Genomic DNA, 27955 nt, shown 5'->3' on the forward strand with positions numbered 1-27955 from the left:
ATAAAAAATGAAAGGTAATAATAATTAACAAAGACCTCTATAAAATAATCCATCAGCTCCGAACAATAAATAAATTTAATAACACATTTAAATATAATGGATAATGGATATATTAAGGTGAATCCTACTCAATATAATATTAAATGTTTAATACCTGTTTCATCGACGCGCTCGAAAAGCCACCTCCACCTCCACCACTACCATCATATGATAGGATACATCATATATTGTATATCATATATTATAATATAGTAGGTGAGCAGAGGTATATTTCAAGGTATTCGGACACGGTTGAGTGTGAGAGTTGAGGTGTATTGAGTTTATATTACCTGTACCCACACACACACCTTATAATATCTACCCACACTCGAAAAATCCCATCTGCTGTAGTCTGTAGTACTATATTGCAGTATGTGTGGTATCACGTGTATTACAAACACCAACAAGTAAGGCTAACTCGAGAGAGTACGTTTTGTCGGATAGGAGCCAGGCTGCCAGAGTTTGAGACTTACCTGTATTATATAGTACCGCACAAACGCCGGACGCTCGTTCACTAACTGACACAATGCAACAAACAGTGCTCCAAAAGATTTTTTATTTTTGCTGTTAATTGTTTTTTATTTTGACTAATAAAATAAATAAATAATTAATTAATTAATGGAGTGTAAATTTAAAATAGTGGAAATAAAATAATATTCGCGCGTTACGGCCCTAGTGACCTGTTTTGAGATCAGGTTTTTATTAAATTCATTGCATTCGGCCTTGCACCTGCCTTGTCCGTTGGTTTTAATTTAAACTTCGGCAAATAAATAACTTATTTGTTAGCAAGTTTGCAAGTCACTGGAATAATTGTTGTTTAGTTTGTTTTTAAGTGAGCAACATTAGAAAGTTACGATTCGGGTCACACGTGCATTCTACCATTCGAATTTTTTTAAATAATTATTATTTTAATTTTGTTTTTTCATTTGTGCAAACGGTATTTTTTATGCCAAAATATTAGTGCATCTGTTTGATAAGTTTTGTTGTTTTGAAGAGTTCTAAGGAAAAATTAATTTTTGTTTTGTGAAAGAATAAGTGATTTTTATATTATTTTACTGATTAAAGGAAAAATATAATGAAGAGATGAATTCTCCAATTGTTTCGGGTGATATTTTGGATGACGAAGGATATAAACCGCGTTTTGTTAGGGTATGTTTTCTTTTTTATTAAATAATTTTTTATTAGTTTGTTTTTCATTTGATTATCTAAAATTTTAATTTTTAATTTTGAAATTAAGAAAATAAAATTTAAGAATTTTTCTAATTGTTGAAAATTTATTTTTTTAACTTAATAATTATAATTATAGTTATTTATATTTTTTTCAATTAAATTATCTGAAATTTTAATTTTTAATTTTGAAATTAAGAAAATAAAATTTAAATATTTTTCTAATTGTTGAAAATTTATTTTTTCAACTTAATAATTATTTATATTTTTTCAATGCATATATTGCATATTTATGCTCGACATGACCCAATCATGTCGTTAGTTAGTATTTTTATTAATTTTGTTATCTAAAATTTTAATTTTTAATTTTAAAATAAAATTTAAATATTTTTCTAATTGTTAAAAATTTATTTTTTTAACTTAATAATTATAATTGTACTTATTTATATTTTTTCAATGCATATTTATGCTCGACATGCACCCATTCCGAAATATTATTATGGATGCAGTGAAATTAGTATCAACTGTGTTAATATATTAAAATTCCTCGTGTTATTCTCATAAATATACAGAGTCTCGATAATTGTTTTAAATTATTTATTTATTACTTATTACATTACACTAATAACAATCTGGGTTTTACATTACAATGGTAACCTTCTTCATTGTCTGAAAAATGAGTTATTAAGTGCTATTTCAAGACGATATAATTTCCCGTAATTACATTTTTTTTTACGTCGAATTATGTCACTCTGTTATTATATTTTAATGTTTTTTATAATTTAATATTCTTCTAAAAAATCATTAACATTTTATCTATTTAATATTTTTTAAATTTTAATTAATTAAGTGTGAAGTAATAATAATAATAATAATAATAATAATATTTACCTTTAAAAAATTTTTTTTTACAAATGATCACAAAAAATTTGCTACTAATAATTTTTAATTAATTTCTTTGCTTTTTAAAGTCCGATAGAAATCAGATAGTTTATCGGATTTAGAAAATTTTTTACATGATATTCATTATCTTTAGAAGAATAATCAGTAATTTAGAATCTTCTTAAGAAGATTTAAAAATATTTAAAGAGCCAACTAATGAATTATCTGTATAGATATTGACAGTAATCTTTATTTAAGATAAAAATACTGAATAGGGCTTATTAGAGGTACTTTGAACATAAGATTAACGTTTTTATGTTTGATGTTTTGAGAGAGTTAATTATAAATAACTGGACAGTGAGGTCCATGCTTCAAAGTCATAGAAAGTTACATAGTTGCATGGAAGAGATAAATATTTACTATTAACTAACAGTTTTATTTTAAACTAGAATTTTTTATCATTATTATTATTTTTATTTTTATTAAAGTAAAAATATTTTTTCTAATAGAACTAAGACGAGTTAAATTTTATTTATCATAAAATATCAATTAACAACCTGGAAAAAAATACCTAAAACCTTTCCGTTCTTGAAATTAATTTAAAAGACCCGATAAATAAAAAAAATTCAAGGTCTAGATTTTAACAGGAATTTATTTAGAGGCCACTTAAATATCCACAAAAAATTTATTTAAAAAATGATTACGTCTTTTAATTTAAAGTAATTTAAAAACACACTATTTTAACTAACTATTGCTTCTTATAATTTATAACTAACTTCTAAACAATTACTTAAGTTAAATGTATGCATTTTATCCTTCTGGAATGTCAAAGTATGTCATGCTGAAAGTTATTCAACAAATAACTTGTTGCAATAAATAGAAAATCATAATCTACAAGTATTTGAAATTTGTGTTTATTAAAAATAAAATCCTACAATTATTTATTCCCAATCCAAAGTCTAAAGTTTTTTCATCCAGCGGCCTTTGATTCACCTCACGACTCATGATTTTTATTGCGTATACACTTTTTGTTTATTAACATTTATCCTTATTTGTTTATTAATATTATGCCTATTAAATTTTTTATTTACATGTTGTAATACTCTTGCTTCTCATGGCGTTTTATTCATATCAGTCGAATCCTAATTAGATATTTCTATCCAACGAGAACTCGTATTACCCGTAATACGAGTTATTAATCTCAAAAAAACTAAATAAATAAATATCAATGGTAAACTTTCAATATTAATTATAGAAAAAAAACAAAAAAAAACCTTACGCACTTACACACAAGCAAATAAAGGTGAAAAACTTTGTATATCTTAAACTGGAATCAAATGATAAAGCGAGAAATTATAATGAGTATGACTTAAAAAAATTTATTGTCATAGAAAGTGAGCTAAACTCATATTTCACCATTGTATATTTTATTGTATATACAAGTCTAATATAAGCTTAAATTAAATATAATGTAAGCCAAAGTGCGATGGCATTATCTGTAGATTCTACAGCCGAGATTATTAGTTGATTATAAAATTAAAAAATTACAAAAGAAAAGTATAAAAGTAATAGAGAACTAAACCATTTACGTTGTTTACGGTCAACTGTGGCTTATCATTATCATCCAGAAGCCTTTTTGTTTTGGTAAAAGGATCGCTTATATATGTATATACATATAAGTACTTACGTCCATGAATATTACTCATATCATTCGAATTATCTTTTAGCTTATAATAACATAATGTGATCTCAAGTTCAATTATCAAGTATTATATTTATTTATTTATTTTTATAAGTTTTAAATGGTTGTAAGTTACTATACTTGATAATTTTATTTTAAATTACATTGCAATTTTTTAATTTTTTAAATGTAGCTCCAATTATTAGAAAATAATTATTTTTATTTAAAATTAATTTTTTTAATCAAATTTAACACAAAAATAATATTTTACACAATGACGAAACATTTTTCACTGTACTGATAGAAGGATATGTTAATATTTAATAAGCTTTATTAATTGTTAATAAACGATTTTTTAACATCATAGGATTAGATAAATATTTATTAATTGTTAATACTTATAGATTATTAGTAATTATTAATAATTATTATGAGTAATTATGAATTATTAATAATTATTAGTAATTATTACTAATTATTAATTAATAATAATTATTACTAATTATTAATTATTAGTAATTATTAGTAATTATTAATTGTTAATATTTATTAATAATTATTAATTTTTAATAATTATTAGTCATTATGCCTAATTATTAATTATTCATAATTATTAATAATTATTAGTAATTATTAATTGTTAATAATTATTAGCAATTATTAATTATTAATAATTATTAATTATTAATATTTATAAATCTACTTTCCTCGCAAATAAATATTTATTGAATATTAAAAGATATTTATTAAAATTTAATAAATCAAATAATTGTTTTTAAAGAAATCAAATTATTAATAGTTAATAAATCCTTTTATCTGCGCATAAATTTGAGTAAAATAATTAATTATATTGTGAAATTATTGTCGCAAGCCATATTTCCCAATCAAATAAAAGTATTTTGATAGCTTGTCATATATTTGATGTCTTTTAGTATAATATATAAGGCTGTGTACATTTCGATGTCATTCACGTCATCCTCAAGCCAAATCCATCATGTAGTTAATAGAAAATAAAATTGAATTTCATTAGCATACATTCATTTATATTAAAGAATTTCATTTCATAATTTTTATATGGTTGATTATTTAAAATAATACAATAATAATAACAATGAATTAAAATGACATAATCTTTTGAAAAGAATACATCCAGAAGCCGTATTCATCTTCATATTATATGTACATGATATAACAATAATAAATAACAATCATAATTTAAATAAATTTGAGCAAATAATTTATCCGATTTTTTTAAGTTCACATTAATTTAATATTTAAAAAGTTTCCTTATGAGGAATAAAATAAATAATTAAAAATAGTTTGATACAAGAATTTCCTGGTTTCGAAATAAACTTTTACTAGCATAAAAAGTTTACGTATAATATTTAAATATTCACAAAGCCATTTGACATTTATCGAAATCGAAAGTGAGAGGAACATCTTCGGGATATTCTTATTTATTTTGTATTCGACTTCTTTTCAGAGTTCAGACCTAAGACATAACATAACACTAGAAAAAAAAATAAATTAACATACCTCTCGAATCATAAATATCAACACACTCACTATTTAAAAGTAAAATTTTAAAATACGACAATGTATATCGATGTGTGAGAACAAAAAAACTTTTGTTAATAATACTCCACAAATTTATCACGCGGTGTTTCAAAACAGATTAAGAAATTTACTGTCTACAGTCTAAAGTGTGAATATAAAATCAAAGACGGGAAACTCTTGGCAAAAAAACGGAAGAATAATAAACACAAAAACAGACAATTACAAATGAAATTCTCAAGGGTACTTTAAATAGTGTGAACAAGTTATTTTTTTTATAAAACGTAACGTGGAAATAATATAACACCCGAGTTTCGCTAACTAAAACGACATTTTCGTATGTGTACTACTCATCTAGTCAAATACGAAATCAACTTATGCATTTATACGTATAAAATACCTTCTACACATGCACAATGTAAAAACAAATGAAATGTATAGTGCAATATTCAGTACAAAAGTACAATCTACTTTAGAAATTCTCTATGGAAACTATTATTCCAACTTATACCTTAAGACCATTGTTGTTTAATGCCTTATATACACAAATATATACATATGTCTGGCACGAGACGGAACAAAATAATGTTCTGAACCGATAAAAAACCGCCATTGTCATCTGGACATTTAGTTTTCTAAATAACTAATAGTGAGTTGAAGTAAGCATTAAGTAGCAGTGATTTATTTTTTTTTGTTCTTATAAAAAGAAGAAATGAAAGTGTATGCAGATTAAGGAAAAAATATTGTTTTGTATTATTGTACGGTAATATAATACAATATATTATATGATGTTACACTGTGCTGTTACTTATGATGGTGACTAATTGCAAAGAGCTATTGATTTTGACGTCATTGAGACAGGTGTTATCCAGACGAAGCACTTCCGGTAGCCATTGAGCTCGATGATGTGTGTTGCATCATGCTTGCTAATTTTTCCTACCCTGAATTTAATTTTAAGCTGATATTCTCACCTGCTTCGCTTTAATTTATTGTGTATTATATACAGCGCATTATATAATAACCTTCAATCTAGTAAAATTAGCCAGGCCCTAATCAGAGTCTTGATTTCATTTCTATTAGGGTAACTAGTTAATAATTTTATTAAACAATAAACAACTTCAACAATCCATGATTTTCAACAGGTTATGGGCCTGATATACGTTATGCATCAAAACCTGTGCAAAAAAAATTCTGATTCAAAACTTAAGATTGAAATTCATATTTTGACACAAAAATTAATTAATTTTGAGATCAATCCAAATTTGAAATTGATTTGTAGATAGAAATTAGCACGCCTATAGAACTTTCGATCCTGCTTCAGAATTTTAATGAAGACTTAAGAATATCGACGCTCTAATTAGCAAATTGTCTAACTCCATTTTAGAGAATCTTCTATTTGTACGAAAAAAACAATTAGTTCAAAATTTATTATCACTTTAAAAAACCATTTAATATCATTAATATCTAATAGAGATATAATATTTAGGTTTGAATCATTCAAATAATTTATAATTGGATTATTGCTACATCAAAATGTTAAAAAATCACCCTAAAAAATAAGGAGTTAGACAAATTGTTAATAATTAGATCGTTGATATTTAGGATTCATTTTATATATATTTTGTATACAAATCAATTTCAAATTTAGATTAATCTCAAAATTAATTCATATTTGTGTCAAAATATGAATTTCAATCGTAAATTCATTTTGAATCAGAATTTTTTTTTGCACAGGATTTAATGCATAACGTATATCAGGCCCATAACCTGTTGAAAATCATGGATTGTTGAAGTTGTTTATTGTTTAATAAAATTATTAACTAGTTACCCTAATAAAAATGAAATCGAGACTGACTAGGGTCTGGCTAATTTTCTAGATTGGAAGTTATTATATAATGCCAAGGGATGCCTTGAAAATAAAATTTGATACGAATTGATTTTGTAAAAAATCATAAATTTTTAAGTGGATACAACTTTATTGATGATAAAAATAAATAAGTTGAACCTAATTGAGCTTGTTGATAATGACAATAAATAAGTCGAAGCGAAGATAAATGATAAATCCTAATCCTAATAACCCTTCAAAGTATAATAGCAATACAATAATAGGAATTTAATAATATGTATTAAGTATATGTTTACTCAAATGGAAATTCCTGCAACTGGCCATTGATCCAAAGAACAAGAAGCGGAAGTACCGAGTACTATTGTAAAAGTAATGCTTGGATTACCACTGAGTTCAAGGTACCTGATTTTGTTATTTTTAAGGTCATCGTCTCAGTGCTTTTAAAATCCGCTGATAAATACTAAGATTTACCTTCCATTACGTACCATCATCATGTCTTTATGTTACTTTGTTTCCGAAACATAAGTGTCTTTTAAAACCTCAACAATATCCTCTCCATTGTGTCACTCACCTGACTTACGCGTGAGTCATGCACCTGCGATGAATACTTTTGTGAAGAAAAGTCGGCTCTTGCGTTGAATATCAATTGGTTTCTAACCCTAGAGCTTATAGTTGTTCACTTAATTATTCTATAAATATTATCTACGAGAAGTAAAGGCACACACGTCGCACCCACACAGATGCCAAATGAATTAATCTAACGTTCTTTTCTATTCGAAGAAAATGAAAGCTTGTTTCTTCTTTACCTTATTTATTTATTCTCCTTTGGAATACGTAACAGTATGACTCTATTTGGCTTGAGTTCATTAATAATAATCACCGATCAATTTTAATATTTTCTCTTCAATTGTTAAAATTAAATTAGCTGAAAAATCATTTTTAGAAAATTACAAATTAATTCAAATTTTGTGGTTTTAAAATTATTTAAAAAATCCTATAGTAAAAACTTTTGAAAATTACCAATTTTCCTTCATTTATAAATAAGCTCATTAATACCGTTTATAAGCGGCTAAAGTCTAATATATTATACATAGACGTAAATACACAAAAGACCATTTAATTATGGTTTTTTATTAATTGTAACAATTTTCTCTGAAAACAAAATTTCTTTCTAAAACGTTAGATAAATTTGTATCATATTTTTTGAATATTTAGATATTTTTAATCCTATATAAGCACAAAATTAATAAGAAAAAAAAATTGAAATTAGGAAAATTAGTGATTTTGGCAAGTCGAAAGCAATTTCCAACTAAGGACGTTCCCAGACAAGAAAAAGACACCAATAGGTTATGGCTATTGGTTTCTTTCTTACGTACTAATGGTGCCTTTATTTACAAACTATCGCTCACTTATTTCCACTCACATAAAGTATCGAAAGTCACTAACTTCAAACATTTTTTATAAAAAAATTAATGCTCTATGTTATTTTTGATCAAAAATACTTGTTATATCTTCAATTAATGATTCTTAGTTTTTTAAAACAATCCTAAGAAAAGTACGATTAATATTCAATAAAATGCCGGTTAGCATAGGGTTTGTATATTAAATATATACAAGTATTAAATGCTAATGTTAAAAAAATTAAAAAATTAACATTGTTACTAATATATTCGAGCTATAATTCATCGCTGAGTTTGGCATTAATAGGTGACTGAATAGTAGTTACAGACAGTGTCTCGGATAGCTTAACAGGTAGAGCCTTTGTCGCGTAACCAAAAGTTCCAGGTTCGAATCTTGGTCTGGGTCGTCCGAATTATTTTTTCAGTCAAATTATCTTTAATGTCAATTTTAGATATGAAATGTGGCTAAATTGTATATGCCTGGAGGAAAATACAGGCTAAAAAACATTACGAATAAATACAAATTGTTGTATTAGACTGGATAGCCAATTAACTTAAAATTGAAAAATTATTAAATGCTAATATTTCAAAATTTAGTGCCGTAAGGACTAATAAAAAAATCCCTGCATATAGAGGATACTTATAAGTACTCAAAATTTCAAATAAATTCTAAGAAAACAGTTTTTTCTCGGAACGTCCTTAAACGCTTTTTAAAAATCTTTCATATCAATTCCCAAAAAATTCATCTTCTATCCAATAAAAAAAAAATACACCTTTTAAATTACATCCACGCATGCTTACATTGAAATTTCAAAAAAGTAAAATATTTCTTATCACTTGGACGAAATATTCGACATTCTCATCGTGGTGAAAGGTGAGCAAAACGCCATAGCGCTTATGGTGTGTCTCATGTACAGTATATATAACCATACTTTTGCTTCTGGAGTGTATAGTAGTTTCTAGAGACACCACACACACACAATTTTACCCACGAGGCATGAGGACAAGGATGCTCTCCTACTCCAGGACTTTTTTCCGGCGTCATATATGTACTTGTATTTGTATACCCTTGCCTTATGTACAACCAGCTAGTACACCTTCTATTCGCGATTCTCATACTATATCCCTCCATACTACACCCATCAACATCAACAACAACAACAACAACAACAACAACAACATAACATTTCCCGTTCCCCACTTAAGTTGCCTTAAACAAGTCGTCTCTTTCTTTATTTTCTTTCATACCTTAAGTTCTCCCTACTGCGTAGCATCCTCTACCCAGTGGATAGGAGCATTCATGCTATAAACGCTCCTCGGCTCCTCGAGTCCAGCTCTAGCTATTGAACTCGACGTATACAACCGGTTGTCTTGCAACAATATCTTCATAAACAATCCGCACCACATAATACGTAATACTCAGTACATAATACTTCTTTACAACCAATACTACCCAACACCAATCAATACCAATACCTTTCATTCACAATTAAGTGCTTGCATTCAAATTCGTGCATGTGGTGATCAAAATTTGAAACCAAAAAGCAACAATTGGCGCCCAATTTTGTGCAGTGATCCAAATTTTGTGAATATCTGTTATTTTGGAACTTAATAATTGGAAATTAACATCATAAGCATGCTGATCCTGCCGGACATAAAGCTACAGGTATATAACCATAATTATAACTTCCGGTTCATTGCCTCGTATCTAGTTATGAGCTAATGTTGTCATTAGGCTTTTTAGATATCTACATTATTTATTTATTTAGTTTTAATGCAAAGGCATTAAGCCGAATGGCAAATTTTATATACACCGATAGTGTTCAAATAAGTACAATAAATTTTTAAGTATTAATAAAAATATATCACGTTATTATATTATTTTCCAGCATACTAATTTTTAACTATTCATTACTTAATAAAAAATCAAATAATTTAATTTTGAAAGTCTTTATAGAAAAAAAAATTAACTTTAATCAAGAGAAAAGTTCCTAAACCAAGAAAATAATTTTGAAGAGTTTCATTGTCTTGGATCAAGACAAAAAATTCTTGAATCAAGTAAAATTGACTTAAACCAAAAAAAATTTCTTAGTTTAAGAATTTTTTTACTCAAATCAAGAAGATAAAATTCTTCAAAATTATTTACTTGATTCAAGTAAATTTTTTTTCGGTGTAAATTAGTCGTTAAAAATCTACTTCAATTCTTCAAAAACTTTACAGAAAAAAAATGTTCTTAAGTATATAATTATAAGTATTTAATAATATAATAATATAATATTATTAACTTATATTTCCTTAAAAGCTTAAAAAATAAAGCGTTCAAATTTTTTCTCAATCTTGAAGTATCAAACAATTTATAATTTTATTAAATTTTTCCAGTTTGGCTTTTTTTAAGTTACTAATATGTTACTCAAATAAATTATTGTATCGCATCTTATTATACTGTTTCTGTTTTATTACTTAATTACACTTTTTAGTTATTACTTATTAATTATCCTAGACATTGTTCAATTTACCATCCGGCATATAAATCCAATAATTAAATAAATAAATAATTTAGAAGAATTTAAAATTCTTGATGTAAGAAAATTTAACTTGATTAAAAAATTTTTCGTCTTGATTCAAGCCAATTACCCTCTTCAAAATTATATTCTTGATTAAAGAATTTTTCAGTTAATTTTTTTCAGTGTTTAAATCATTCATTGTACTCAAATGATAGTTAGTAATAAGTGTGTTTGATTTTATTGTTAACTATTCGCTGAGTTTAAGTTAAAGTTGTGTAAATTCTTCGGTCGGTGCCCAGCCGTTACGCCGTTGATTACTTGAGTTCGCTGACTAGCCAGAGTAACGTCGTTCATTTATATGAGCCTAGAAAAAGAAAACCAAAGAAGATATATATACTCTAAGTATTAAGTATTAGAACTAGTCTTTGGTACTGCATAACACGCATATTACACGATAGCTTGTGTATAAAATCGCCGCCTTCATAACCATGCAATTTAAATCTTTTTATAATAACTGTTGCTATAAATGTCTGAGATCTTTAATTAGTGACCGTTCGGTTGCGACACTATTAGTAGGTTGTTTACTGTGGATTACATTATGGAAAAGTAGTGCCAGAGTACATTTAGTAGCAGAAATGTAACTAGCTTTACATTGACAGCTTTGCAGCTTAAATAATAATCATTATTGTTTTATCCGAGCGAAAAAGTGTAAATTTTTTAATTTTTCTCAATCCAACTCAAGTTTTCAATTTAATAACAATAATTATAAGATTAATAACAATAATAAGGTTTAAAAAATTTTTTAAGGATAATAAAGCATTCTAATTAACGCTCGGATGATTTTAAACGCAACGCGTGTTGTATATATACATAGTAAGTCAATGTAACTCTTTATTTCTTGAAACACTGATTGCGTGGTGTATTATTCAAGGTCGAGGAACTTGAAAGGTTCATGGTGATTACGAAGCCGTTGTACTCTTTGATAAATTATTAAATTATATATGTGCAATACATTTTAATATAAATATCAAAAATGATAATAATAATGCTTAAGACTGGAGATAATAATTAATGAGCAGAAAAATAATAGTTAATGAGTCTATAAAAACTGAATTAATGAGAGTAGATGTTTTGCTGATTACTGATTTCTTGATTAGGAAATTGATTTATCCGACGGTTATTACTGCATTACTATCGTTGGACTTTGCGGTGGGCAGAACTTACAGCACTTAACTGAGATGCTGTGAAAAACAACCCGGATAATTACTAGTGGCTTTGTGATCCTTAAGATCGTAATAATTACTTATTTTGATTTTTATTTATGTTTTAATGCTAAGCGGGTTAAATTATTGCTTATTCAAGGATGCAATTTAATAATGTAACGCTGGTTTTTATTTGTAATTACAATTACAATTACAATTACCTGATACAGGGCAATAAAATATTGTAGATCGTTTATTTTTAGTGAAATTTATTGAAGAATTAGAAGAAATGAATTCTTTTAGTGTGGAAACAATCTTAATGGCGTTAATTTTATTGCCTGTAATCCGGTCAATGAAAATTCTTTGTTTTCTTTGTTAAACTTTGTTCGTATTTAATTTTTTTATTAACTCGTAATTTCTGAACAATGAAACTACAAAGGTAAAAGCAAGCCTTTATTGATGATACAGAAAATTATAATTGATGTTATAAAAAGTATGATTTTTTGAATATATATTTGGGAATTCACTGTTCTTTGAATACTTTGTCTTTGTTGATATATTTACACTAATTAGAATTAATTTTTTTTATTTTAATTCAATCATATGCACGAAGAGATCAATTATTGACATTGACATTGCGAAAAATCTGTCGATCCAGCTGACAGCTGAAGTTCTTAATATAATAAGCAAATATAAATTCAACAGCTGAAAATAATTTTTTGGATTGTCAAAAAAAAATTTTAAGATATTAAAATTAAAATAATTATTGCTTGTTTATTTCAAAAGACAGTTCATTCTTAAATAGAATTTCAGCTAGTCACGTTATGTAGGAGCGATATGAGGCAAGATTAGTTACATTGACCAAGAATTAACTCTAATTTGTATGGCAAATTGCAATATTCATTTTCATAACACAAGAATATTAATATAATTATGAGTAATGGTTTACATATATCATAATTTCAATATATAAAATTTACTAAAAGCCACAAACAGTTTCGTAAAGCAGATAATTGATAATTTCAACAAACTAACGATTACTTTTACCAACAAATAATATTTATATTCTTCATTGAATATAAACTTTGTCACCAGAGATATAATTTGTCCTTATCTACCAGCCGATTCCGTTTCTATTGTATCCTATAAACTTCCGCAATTACTCAATACAATTTTCTTCAATAATTTGTAACTATTTTATCATAAAATTTTATTACTAAAGTATTAATTTCCAATTTCACTTTCCGCAATTTCTTTAACTTTAATTTTATCTCAAAAAGAACAATGTAATATTCTTACCAATAAAAAAAATTAAATAAAAATTTTTATTCTATTTATTTAGTACTAAATTATATTAAAAATAGAACGTTCTTAGAAGAGTAAAAAATTTTTTTTATTTTATTATATAACCCATAAAATTGAACTCTCCAGTAAGGAGACGATTGAGCGACCATGCGCCACCTGTCGGAGAATTTTAGAACTAATTTTGGTCAAAAATCAAATATAGACACATTAGGCCTCTAAAAATTTTTTTTTATGGATATTAGAAATGTCAACAAACCAACAAACGTTATACTAACTTACCGGATTTTCTCAAAGCACTTTCCATGGTTTAAAATATGCATGACCCTATAACTCGCCGAGACTTTTACAACTTCTAAACTTTCTTGTAGGTAATTATTTCAAGTACCTGATAGATTTACATACGGAATCTCAAATTGACCGATCATGGATAGAATCATAGATAAAACTTTCGAATGCATTACTACTGATTCGATAAGTATAAAAAAGAAAGAAACATAAGGAAGTTAGGTTATTGTTTTTAAAATCTTTTAATCTTTAGTGTATTGATTATACTATTTTTATTATTTTACGGCTGTCTCCTTTGTTATAGTATAGTTACTACGCTTTTCTTATCTATATTTACCTTGAGGTTGTTGAACTACTGAAGCTTGACGAAAGTGTTTTGGCTCAATGATTTTTACAGTATTTTTTCGAGAAAAGTGAAATTTTACTGTAAAATTTTTACGAGTCAATCAAAAATAATTTAATTCTAATAAGTAAAAAATCACCCGGAAAATCTAAAGAGTCATGATTTACATTTGAATCGTTTGGACTTTAAATTTAAAAAATGCTCAATCATACTTTACTTCTTCATGAATGATTTCAAGGACACCCTACCATTAACACTACTTAATGAAACATATAATTTCATTTATGTATTATTATTATTATTACCATTAACAATAATAAACATTAAACATTTGTGGGTATAAATAACAATTTACTCAAGAGATATTCTTTCTTAAAAACTTTCAAGTATGTATAATATAATAGATTAACTATTTTATGAAAGTCACGTTTTCTTCATTCTTATGGATTTCTTGATGTATTTTATTTCCGTAAATGTTAATATTTACAATGACAAATTGAAAAAAAAAAAAATTTACCATCATTACTTGCTCTTAAATTTTACCACAAATATTCTATTATTAACTTCGGAATATTTTAAATAAAAAACTTTCACATTTTAAGCCAAAACTATTTAAATTTCGACGTTCTAATTAGAGAATTGTCTAACTTCATTTTAGAGAATCTTCTATTGGTACGAAAAAAACAATTAGTTCAAAATTAATTATCACTTTAAAAAACCATTTAATACCATTAATATTTAATAGAGATGTAATATTTAGGTTTAAATCATTTAAATAATTTATAATTGGATTATTGCTACATCAAAATGTTAAAAAATCACCCTCAAAAAAATAAGGAGTTAGACAAATTGCTAATTAGACCGTCGATTTAATTAATAAAAAATTTATTAAAAATCTTTAAAGTCTTTAAATTATTGAAAATCTTTAAAAATCTCAATTATTAAAGAATTTTTTTTACAATAATTTAAAAAAAAACAGTAAAGTTTTTACTGACCTAAATTCTGTAGTTGTTATCAAAAATTCAATATTTAAGTTAAAATCGTGAGAGCAGTTCCTAGTTTGATTGCAATTTTCTCTATTATATTGAATAGCTACAATGAGAGAAAGAACATTAACAAACGGTATATCGTCCTCTTAAAAATTTATTTAATCGACAATAGAGAGCGTACCATATTTTTTATTCTCACATACAAACTATGAGAATCCTGAAAATAATTACATAATAGTAATACAGATCCCCGGAATTATGACCCGCTCGGTTTTGTTTTGTTATAATATTATTCGTCTGTAGTTATTAAGTCGCTGTACACCAGTACTGTATATTAGTCCTGTCTACACACGCTTGTGTAAGTCATTTATATATTATTATTTGCATTTATATTTATACACCAACAGTTATGAAAATTCATCATTCATTCAATGCATACCATCCGTTTTTTTATTCTCAAGGATTTCATATAACATACATTTATCCTATTTATAAATTTATAACAATATTATTATTATTATTATTATTAATTTTTTTTTAAATTAAATTCCGTTATTTTCACACATTTCTCTTTCGTCGCTGATCATCAACAATAATCTTACACGACGTTCCAGTTGAACAATAAATTGCAAAAATAAACTGGGTAATCGGTCAAGTTTTTATATAAGAAAATAAGTGGAGACAGTTGGCGGAGCAGAGAACAAACTTTCGATCAGCTATTTCCCGTATACCAATATAATAGTATAAAGCAAGTGTACGTGTAATACCTCTGCTCTTTCTCTTTTTATTTTTTTTCAGGCAGTATAACTATGTAATGCGTACACGTATGTGTGTGGACACGCGCGACATTGCTCAAAGAATGATTGGCACGTTATCCTTATGTTGACATTACTCGTTTATACATCGAGAAGGGAATTGAAAGTCCAGAATACAAATTAAATTAAATTTCTTGCTAACGAATTTCTTCAAATAAATTACTAATCTTCTCACTTTGATTCTTGGACCATCCTTTTTTCAGCAAACTTTCAATTCTCATTATTATATTTCTCTTTCCCATCATTTTTTTTTAATAAAAAAATTTATTTTAATTCTTAGTACACTTCAAAGATGATTCATTGTCAATATACGTCATTTAATGTGTCAAATGATTAAAGATAATTGATTGATTTATTTGTTTGTACACAGAGATCATAGCAGACAGTAAAAATTAAACGTCAGCAGACATTAAAGATGAGTGATAGGTAAAAGTGTCTTAAAAACTATCAAATGACTAATTCTATTAATGGAAAAATTTGTTGATATGTCTATTTATAATTTTTTTAGTTCCTAACATTAAATCATGTCTAATATGTCCATACATTGCTTGATGTATCCTAATATGACTTGATATACTCATACACTGTAAAAAAATTTAAGGCGTGAATGTGGTGGATGATTTTTAATCGATTAAATTCCTCGAAAAAAATACTTCTTATACACAGTAAAAAATTTTGCATCAAAAAAATTTCATCAATATTGTTTTTTATTTCTACAAGTGGAATTTTTTGATAAATTTTCCCTGCAATAATTTATTTGTTTAAAAATTTTAAAAATTTTCAAATCAATTAATTTAATTAAATTAAATTAATTTTGAGTAATTTCTACTTAATTAAACTTAATGATGTTAATAATTGATTATTTCTTAATTTTTTTAAGATTTTTCAACAAGACGGACAAAATAAACTTTATAAAAATTCAGTTCAATATTCCAAAGTCAAAATTTTGTTACAATTTATTCTCCGATTATTTCTAAATTTTCTCAAAATTTTTGAACAAGACTTGGACAAAATAATCATTATAAAAATTCAGTCCAAAATTCTCAAGTAAAAATTTTGTTACAATTTATTCTCCAAATTTTTAAGCAATGTATATGGGCTGATATGACCATTTAAAAAATTTTTTTCACGGCCAATGAATTAATTTTTAAATAAATGAAAATTAACGAAGAAAGGTTGATGACCTATTAAGGAGTGCCGTGACCGCATAATTCCGATGAGATTTCTTTCTTTTCTCATTTGTGTACACATATCATATGTATAAATGTCTCTTACATATATATATGTTTGTATATGATACTCTCAAGCTTAAGACTCAACATCAACCTCTTCCTTAACTCTGCCTCTGCTTTAACTACACGACGTAGATGACCGCATTCCACCTTGGTAATATACACCTATATAGTATCAAGACAACGTGTCTCATACTTGATTTGTCAAATCCAATATATGAGACATTGTGTGTTATGTAAAAAATATTAAAAAATTGTGCCCGATCACTGCAAATAATTGTATAGACAAACTGTCATTTTGTAAAAAATAAATAACACGCGTATTTACAACACGTCTCGTTCATTATGTTATTCTATCCTGTGTTTGTGTCTGGCGGATTATAATTATAATTATATATGTAATTAGATATCTAATCTCTACATCCACGGTTATGTATTCCTCATTTGTATTGTACGCTTGTGTGTATTTTATGTCTAGCTAATTAAATTCAACATTTTGTATATGGAAATTATTTTTTATCTATGAAAGATCTAATTCTGTTAATAATTATTATTAGATTTTGTAATCCCGCAGTCGATATATCCTCAATACATAATTTTAATCCTTGTGCTTGAGCTCGTATATTATAAAATAATAACTTGCATGATTACTTTCGATTTAAACAAGTAAGTAAGTGAGGTTAAGAGTGTGTTACACTGAACATTTAAATCTCAATAAATTTAACCGGTAAAAACACGGCTATCAAATCAACAAATGTATTGTTATTGGGTTAAGGTTCTTGTTTTTTATTATTCTTGCGGTCGTGTTTCATTGTCATCCGGCGATTGTATTTTTTTTTTCTTATTTATATTTATTGAACCATATTTTTCTTTCAATATTCTTAAACTTTTAAACAATATTAATTCATAAATTCATTTATATTTTCTAACCATGATTTCGAGGTTGTAATACATTATTCGTGCAAAAATTTCCCTTAAAAGGCTTTAAATTATCATATATAATTTTTCGACCAAAAATAGTACTAAAAAATTCCGACAGGTGGCGTTTAGTCGCTAAATCGTGTCCTAGCAGAAGAGTTAAGTCTTAGACTATAAGCTATAAAATATAAATTATTTTATTGAACCTCTCAAGGAGCTTATTTGACATTAAATTTTTATTTAAAACTACTAAATCAATTTTAGCTTAATTATTCACGTAAATATTTAAAAAAAAAAAATAAATAAATTGAAATATAATAAATATATATTTTATTTTTATAAATGACCATATTAGAAAATTTTTTTATGGCTATAATGAATCTTTCCTATATTAACTTTTCTTATTTCACTTTATGCTTCAATTTAATGATGCCATAAGCGACATAAATTAATTTATTAGTTATTAATTTTTCAATGATTATCTATAATTTTTCTAGCTTAGAAAAAACTTGACTCATTATCAGTATTAAAGTATCAAATTAATAATAATAATAATTTTCTAAATAATTATTTTCATTGTTTCCTAATCAACGCCTTACGATATAAATCTTCGATTGATTATGCATAAAAAACTTGAAATATTTGCATCATTATCATGAAATTCACCGTTTAATGATCAATATGTTTATTTTGATTATTTTAACAGCTATTACTCCAATCTATGATGACTTAGCATTAAATTTATAAACATGTTAAGTGTATAAGATTTTTTGTTAAGATATATATACACCTGATATCGGACTTTTAATTTTAATTTTTTAAAACTATTGATAGCTAATCAGCAAATATCAAATAAATTAATAATGAAAAAGCCAACGCCTATTTTCTATTTCTAAAAAAAGAAATTTGACCACAAATTGGCTCTTAAACGTGAGATAGTGAGATGGCCGGCCTCAATCCTCAATCTCAATTGATACTTAGTTTCTACGAACTCGTCTTATATGAGGTCACAAACATAAGTTAAATACGGTGCGCAGCATGTTATCTTAAATACGTCCTTATGATTTCCAACGCAACCTTGCATCGCTTTCCAATCTTAATTAGAAACAGCCTTGACACGTCACGGTACAAGTTAAGTGAGACATTTTGTCTCGTTCACATTGTACACGTTCAGCGACACCGCCATTCATATTATCTATATTAGTAAGAGAATAAGCGAAATGATGTGGCCAGGATAGTCATAAATAAAATCGGTTTTTTTAGTTAAATTGATCTTTCGAAAATGCTCTATCTCTAGGCACATAATTAAGAAATTTCCTTTTATCTTGTGAAATATTGACATTTTTAAAGATATAAGCTCATCCCGACATTACACTTATCGAGACCTTTCATTTGAGTACCCACGTCAATTTTTCATGTATTTATATATATTATATATATGTATATATAAAAAATATATCAAAATGCATGTGGGTACTCAAATGAAAGCTCTTGATGAGCGTTACATCAAGATGAGCTTATATCCTTAAAAATGTCAATAATTAAGAAATAACCTTGTATCTTGAGAAGTATTGACATTTTTAAAGATATAAGCTCATCCCGACATTACACTCATCAATACCTTTCATTTGAGTACCCACATGGCATTTTTCATATATTTTATATATATTGTATTTATGAAATATATAAATATATAAAATATATGAAAAATTGATGTGGGTACTCAAATGAAAGCTCTTGATGAGTGTAACATCGAGATGAGCTTACATCTTTAAAAATATCAATAATTAAGAAATGATCTTGTATCTTGTGAAATGTTGACAATTTTAAATATATAAGCTTATCCCGATGTTACACTCATTGAAACTTTTCATTCGAATACCCACATCAATTTTTCATATATTTTACATATTTATATATTTTACAAATACCATATATATAAAATATATGAAAAATGCCATGTGGGTACTCAAATGAAAGGTCTCGATGAGTGTAACATCGGGATGAGCTTATATCTTGAAAAATGCCAATAGTTTACAAGATATAAGGTCATTTCTTAATTTTTCATTATTAAATTTAATAATTTTTAATTATTATTCTTAATAATTCTTCATCGAAGAATTATGCCGTAATACATCGAATCTACGTCAACTTTCATACTCATCGCTTCTCAATTTGAGCTAGTAAAAATACCAATAAATAAAAAGATAAAATTAATAACGAGCGAAGCTATCATTATATTTTCAAATTATGAATTGATGATAGCAATGTAATGAATAATGAGTATGGATGATGATGGATAAATGGGCACCGATACTTCCGAAAGGAGATATAGATAAGAAACAACACTTGTCTTTATAGAAGAGAAGAGGGCCACTAACGGTTTAGTTATCCACATGTTATATTAAGACAGGCTCTTCACTCATTTTACTATTCTCTATCGTATTCCTCCCGGCAGCACGTTTAGTCGCTATGATATTTTTTACTTGCTCACTACACACACGATCGCTAAAATACTAACGGACTAGGTGAGCTGTGTTACTTTTTATTTTTTAATCATTACATTACTATACTCGCTATTTTTTTTTTTTTTTTCTTGTACTCATTTTGTTACACCGTAACGCGCGAAAAATGTGGAAACAAAAATATTACTATCAAGTTTAACCGGTTTGTCGAGAGAACATGTAAATTATTAAGATTTTTATACTAAACTGGATTGATTTATATTTAGAAGTAATAAAGCGTAACATTTGAAAAATAGTAGTAATTAAGAGTGAAAAATTTTTTTTTATTTGCTATCTATTTCATCGGATATGGGTGTATCATTTGCACTTACATTTATAGAAAATGAAAATAAACAATTTAAGTATAACAAGTAATGAAAGTATCGGTACAGATAAACTGATAGAAGAATTTATTTAATGTCAATTAATTAATCTATTTAAAGCAATTTATTGAATATAACTATTTTTTTTTACAGTTAATAAACTGTATTAAAAAAGCTTATTAAATATTAATTAGTCGTTATTTTATCAGCATAATACTTGACATTTAATAAAATATACTGATAACTTTTATTTATTCTCATTATTTTATGAAAGTGAGAAATTTATTATACTTAAAATTTTTTTTATCAACAATCGTAATTTTTCATTGCAATAGAAGAAACTTTTATTGATAATTGATTATTATTAATAAAACTTTTACTCTTTTTAAGCTCTGAAAAAAAAATTATTATTGCAACTTTTTAAACTAATCCATAATTTTTTATTTATTACTTATTAATATCGATTAATTATTATTTATTATCTTGTTAATATCCAAGAATTTAAACAAAATTTCCGATATTAGCATCCGAAAATAATGTCAAGAGTAAATAGAGGTTAGGAAGTATAAAACGTGAAAGTATGTCATATTTTTTAAAGAAATTGTGCTTGGTTCAATGAAAGCCGGATTTATATAAATATATATGTACATTCAATCTGTTAAAGATGAAAAGTCGGTGTTTAATTGATACCTTTCAAATAAATCGATAAAAAATTATTTTACATGTTTCTTTAGCAGCCAAAATAAAAGACTTAGGTCTTCTGAAGCGAAACAGGCTTACTAAGCCTCTTATGAGATAGAATTTGGTGATTACGCGGAACTATAAATAGTAAAAAAAATCTTGCTAATCGAGCTTCCCTGAGCAAGTTTTGTATTTTTTCTTTTATTGTTTTTTTTTTCATATGTCTATGAACGTAAAAGATACTCTTCCATGTACTTATGATAACTACCTCTACTCTATATTGCTCGCTTAAGCCATTATTATTCACTTAACAATTTGTGACAATTATTTCTGATTTTCATAACTAACAGAATAACAAACCGTTATTTAGTTTTACAAAAAAGCAGTTCTGCGACTAAATTAGTGTAAGATACCGAGCAATGTCACACAATCTGATAATTTATATAAATATCGGATCCATAGACGCGTAAGCGGAGCAAAAAAACTATCTTACAAAATAAATTTTTTTGTGCATTTTATTTTTAAGAAATAAAAAAAGCAACCGTAAAAAAGACAACCGTTGTAAAATTGCAGCCTCTTTCTATAGAGATTCTTTTAACCTTGAAAATCCACGGTTCCCGTTGCTTGTCATTCAATAAAATAACCCAAAAACGGAAAAAAAAATTTTTGCTTTGAATTCGTCCGTTTTAGCTGAAGTGGTCAATCGGTTTCCTCTTTCTCCAGACATCGTAAATAATTTTTTTTTATACCACATTTTTTCACGCAAGATAAATCTTTGTATTTGTAACATTCAAATAACAACTTATTATTTTATTTAACAATTTATTTATTTATTTATTATGTCAAAGCTAATTACCATATGGCGAATTTATAAAATTTTAAGTTAAATTTCAAATAAAAAACTTTGAATTAATAGTTTCTTGATATTCTTAATTATAGAATTCATTTTAAAAATAAATTTTATCATTTTAATTCACTGGAGGCAAAATTTTCCTCATTTTTTCAATTATATAAATGATTTTTTTAACAATAAAGTAACAATTGTCAAATATGCATCGATAATTAAAAAATTGTCTAACTTCATTTTAGAGAATCTTTCATTTGTACGGAAAAACAATTAGCTTGTGGGGGTCATATCTTCCACCATTTTTTTGTAAATTAATTTAAATAATTATTATTTATGATTATTAATTTTAATTCATTATCAGTTATGATTATTAATGTTATTTAATTATTATTTATATTTATTAACATTATTTAATTATTATTATTAGCATATAATTATTTGGTTAATTATTATTATTATTATTATTATTATTATTATTATTATTTATTAATAATAGTTAGTTAATATAGTTTTATTTAAGTTGAAGTTTTTCTACAACGATATTAAGTATTGTGTTAGAAAAGCCTTAGTTATGTCGCATCACCATAAATTATACCAGATTATAATTTACTTGGTGATGCCAAACAACTGATAAAATCTCGTCTGCTGCAAGAGCATTTTTGGGAAATTTTATTTTATTATAATTGTATTGCAAGTAATAAAATTCACATTTGCAGCTGACGAGACCCTAATAAAATTTATTCTAATAGCATGAAAAATATGTAAAATTAGTCGATAAGAAGCTTAAGGATTTTTCCCAAATATTTCCACAAAATATTCTCAATAACATACCTTTTTCTAAAGAGCAATTAAGGGATTAAAAACTCTTGTCGCCTGGCCAGCGACCGGACCCAAGACCTCACTAATTGCTCTCTATACCTATACCTATATATCTATTTCTCTCTCTCTCTCTCTCTCTATCTATCCCTTTTAACTAAAATACTTCTACTTTTCTATAATTTGAGAATCTATCCTGTACATGTACCTACGTATATCAATTCTATAATTTGTGTGTACCTAAAGAATCTTTTCTGTACATGTACCTACGTATATCAATTTTCCATACTTACATACAACTAAGTACTCCTACCCTTAATATATTTTCTATATACTTCCATCGAGTACCCCCTACCCCAGGAGAGGTCGGAGGCCGAGATGGACACTTGAAAATTTTCAGTTCGACCGAGTGACCCGTAAGCTTCGTATCGCATAATTGTAACTTCACCTCGTTTTAAGTACACGCGTGTATTAGCAATTAAATATATTTAAATGAAAATTATAGTTGTATATCTTCGTTTACTTCACTAAATAACTCAACGCCCTTACATCCCAAAAGTTCAAAATTTATTATCACTTTAAAAAACAATTTAATATCTTGTAGAAGTTAACTATTTTTGTTTGGATCATTCAAATAATTATAATTGGGTTATTGCTACATGAGAATGTTCAAAAATCACCCTTTAAAAAATAAGGAGTTAGACCAATTACTAATTAGATCGTCGACATGAAAATGTAACATTTCCCCATGGATTCTGGACCCTTTCAAATCAATCTAGAGTTTATCGAAGGTGTTAAAAATAATTGAGAAAAAAATTATCCTTCTAAATCTAATCATAAATAAATAAATCAAAATTTTCAATACTGATTAAAAATTTATTTAATACCGATCTAAAAATTCACCTATCAGCTAATTTAAACGTTTAAAAAGCTTCATTATCATTCTTATCTCTAACTCGTCAAAATAATCGCGTTATCTCTAAAATCGAGTATTATTTACTTAAATTTCTAACTTCTATCTTCGATAAAAAGATAAAAGAATGCCATCGTATTAAAAATTATGAATAATTATGAAAAGTGTCTTTAAAAATATCATCAGAAGATAAAACAGAGCACGAGATCGGATCTATCGTGGCTGATGCTGATGCAACCAAATATAGTTTGTTACACGCACGCATGATATACACTCACGACACAATATCTTGACCGTTTTCTGGATCCGTGTACAGTAAGGTAGAGACGCGGTTGCGCTCAGATGGTGGGAGCGACACATGTTTAAAATAAACAGATGTTTCTTTTGTATTCTACCTACAACTGCATCCTTTAACTCTTCAAGTTTCTCTTTTCTTCTTTCGTTTTCGTCTTGGAAGTATTGTTTATAAATAAAATATTCACGGGAAATTTTGCCGACAACGATCGTTATTGAGTTCTCAGTGAGTAAATATTTAATTTAAAAGTGTTTTCTTATTATATTTAGGAAATAATGTAATATGCAATTCTCGAGTTTTGTTTAAATGTGACTGTAAAATTAATTCAAAACAAAACATACTGTGCGTCGTGATCTGCACTGTATAATGCGTTACATACGTTGTTTCTCTGCATTCCATTAAACCGCCATTTTTGAATTTTATAATACGATCACGACAAGGTTTTTTATTAAATAAATAAATGTTTCATGTGAATTACATTATCAATACTTTTTTATTTGTAAAATTACAGTTTCTTTATGCGTTTTTGACTAAAAAAAATTTTTTTTTCTTTACTATGTGACTGTCGAGACTTGTGATCTATAAATTAATAAAATTTTGCTTTATTAAATAATGAATTTTGTTTAATTGCACTGAACTTTCTTAAATATTGACGTTTTTAAATATATAAGCTTATCATGATGTTACACTCATCAAGAGCTTTCATTTGAATACCCACATGCATTTTCATATATTTTTCATATATATATATATATATATATATATATATATATATATATATATATAAATATAAAAAATGTATTGCTTATTGATGGCCTTGAGGGAGCTTCGGCTCTAAGGACAAATAAATATATATCTATTCATATATATATATATATATATATATATATATATATATATATATATATATATATATATATATATATATATATATATATATACATATATTTTTAAATATATAAATATATATAAATATACATATATATATATATATATATATATATATATATATATATATATATATATATAAATATATAAAATATATGAAAAATTGATGTGGGTACTCAAATGAAAGGTCCTGATGAGTGTAATGTCAAGGTGAACTTATATATTAAAAATGTCAATAGTTCTCAAGATACAAGATCATTTCTTAATTATTGACATTTTTAAAGATATAAGCTCATCCCGGGGTTACACTCATCAAGAGCTTTCATCTAAGTACCCACATGGTATTTTTTATATATTTTATATATATGGTATTTATAAAATATATAAATATATAAAATATATGAAATATTGATGTGGGTACTCAAATGAAAGGTCTCGATGAGTATAACATTGAGATGAGCTTATATCTTTAAAAATGTCAATAGTTCACAAGATACCAGGTCATTTCTCAATTATTGACAGTTTTAAAAATATAAGCTCATCCTCATGTTACACTCATCGAGTCCTTTCATTTGAGTACCCACATGGCATTTTTTATATATTTTATAAATATGGTATTTGTGAAATATATAAATATATAAAATATATGAAAAATTGATGTGGGTACTCAAATGAAAGGTCTCGATGAGTGTAATGTCAGAATGAGCTTATATTCTTAAAAATGTCAATACTTTACAAGATATAAGGTCATTTCTTAATTATGTATCTTATTACCGATCTTACTGATTTTATCATATAACTATCTTGAACACAGAATCTTTCTTATTCTCTTAATAATATTGATGTTATTATTGTTATTATGACAAGATTTTTTTTTTTATTAAGAAGATGTTTTTTTTTAATGTTAATGTTGCAGAGATAAAAAATCGATTAACAAATATGGCTAGTATGGTTATTAACGAAGATTAAAATCAGTTGATAGAAGATAACTTTTGAGTAATTGTTATGGATAAAAACTTTAGCAATTACACATTGGACTTTAATTACTCGAGTAAAAGTAGAACTGAAGATGGTATCAAGGTTATCAAAGACGAAAGCGACGAAGAAGAAATATTCTTATTAAAATGCTGCCAACCGCGGATAGACGACCCGTGGTACAAATTGTACAAAAAATTATCAGACAGTCAGATAGATTACCAGTACAAAAAAAACGCAGTGAGATACTGGCGTTCCTGCAAGAGCCTTAGAACGAGAAAAGTATCTGTCGTTAAGAATGCGTTTAAGTTGGTAACCACCGAAGGTCAATTACGAAGATGGGAAAAAGAAATCGTTAAGAGTAAGCGTTGCCTCGAGAAAATGGATAAAATATCTGAGATAACTTTTAAAAAATTTTTAAACGCTCTCGACAAAAAACAATTCCCTATTAGAGACCAAGATTTACGGAGGTGGGCTCTAGCAGCTCAGAATATCATTGGCTTCTATTTTACGGTCGAAGAATCTTGGATTAAGGAGTTTCAAGAGTCGTATGGAATTGTTAAAAAGTTTATTGACATTCAAGATCAACAATGATTTTTTTTTGGTGCTAAGCTCTTTACTTACGCGGCGTAAATAATTATTTGCAATGATTTAAGTAGCCGAATTAATTCTAAATATAATAATAATCAGGTACTGGTACACGGAAAGAACAAGATTACACTGGATATAATCCCAGATTATATTCAGTGAAAAAAATTTCAGATATTAGCTAGTATAATCCAGATTACAATGAGTATAATCCAGATAACAATGAGTATAATCCAGATTACGATTAGTATAATCCAGATATCACGCAGTATAATCTGGATTTTTCTAGCTACTATTTGAAATTTTTTTTTACCACAGAAATCACTGAGTATAATCTGGGATTATATCTAGTGTCATCTTGTTCTTTCCGTGTAGGTGATAAAACTCATCGAGTAATAAAGCCTATATGACAATAAAAAAATTATTTTTTTATTGTCATATCAACATCAATTAACATGTTAAAATTTATTTAATCGTTGATTAAATTAAAAATTAATGTCATTTAAGTTGCTTAGCGAAGTTAAAAAAAAATTTTATTATAGAACTGAAGTTAATTCTCTTGTTAGGAGATAGTTCAACGATAATTCGCCCTCTGTTGGAAATTTTGAATACTACTTTTGGTCGAAAAATTACACAAGGGTATAATTAGTCAGATACATTCTTATATAGCCTTTTATAAGTAATTTTTATGTCAAGCTTTATTAAAAAAATTTTGCAGTGTAAATTAGTGTTTTTTTTTTTGTTGCTAAAACATTTATTAACATGAAAAATTGTTGGTTAAATTAAATACTCTTTATTTTATTACAAGTATCCTTTACCGGTAAAAAATTTTGCGTCATTACATCAAAAAATTTAGTGTTAAAAATTTTTGTGTTATTTATTTAACACTTTTAAGTGTAAATTTAACATTTATAAAATTTTTTGAAGCAATGAGGCAAAATTTTTTACTGTGTAACTAGGCTT

At 26.3% G+C, this 27955-nt stretch overlaps 2 protein-coding genes across 5 annotated transcripts in view; both read left to right on the forward strand.

Annotated features, from left to right (window-relative positions):
- Positions 1-624: 624 nt before the first annotated feature.
- The window catches only part of LOC123266552 (rhophilin-2), a 49821-nt gene continuing 22490 nt past the window's right edge, over positions 625-27955 (forward strand). Inside the window, exon 1 of one of the 2 annotated variants that reach the window (XM_044730850.1) lies at positions 625-1188. In XM_044730850.1, coding sequence (XP_044586785.1) covers positions 1123-1188 — 66 coding nt within the window. In that variant the 5' untranslated portion in view covers positions 625-1122. Of the gene's footprint in view, positions 1189-9663; positions 10236-27955 lie in introns of those variants that run through there. The other variant, XM_044730851.1, reaches the window with a different exon arrangement.
- On the forward strand, positions 17827-27245 carry LOC123266553. 3 transcript variants are annotated; one of them, XM_044730855.1, is made up of 2 exons: positions 17827-17971; positions 26346-27245. In XM_044730855.1, exon 2 carries the CDS (start codon positions 26435-26437, stop codon positions 26996-26998), a length of 564 nt encoding a protein of 187 aa, XP_044586790.1. In that variant the 5' UTR covers positions 17827-17971; positions 26346-26434; the 3' UTR covers positions 26999-27245. The 3 variants fall into 3 exon arrangements, with proteins under 3 accessions (XP_044586790.1, XP_044586791.1, XP_044586789.1); XM_044730856.1 differs by lacking the exon at positions 17827-17971 and adding an exon at positions 20476-20690; XM_044730854.1 differs by lacking the exon at positions 17827-17971 and adding an exon at positions 24462-24766.

Source organism: Cotesia glomerata, linkage group LG6 (assembly GCF_020080835.1).
Source record: "Cotesia glomerata isolate CgM1 linkage group LG6, MPM_Cglom_v2.3, whole genome shotgun sequence".
In the NCBI taxonomy this organism is placed as follows: domain Eukaryota; kingdom Metazoa; phylum Arthropoda; class Insecta; order Hymenoptera; family Braconidae; genus Cotesia; species Cotesia glomerata.

Excerpts from the sequence above, each read along its gene's own strand:
- LOC123266553 (XM_044730855.1), top strand. The coding sequence starts at position 26,435 with ATGGATAAAAACTTTAGCAATTACACATTGGACTTTAATTACTCGAGT.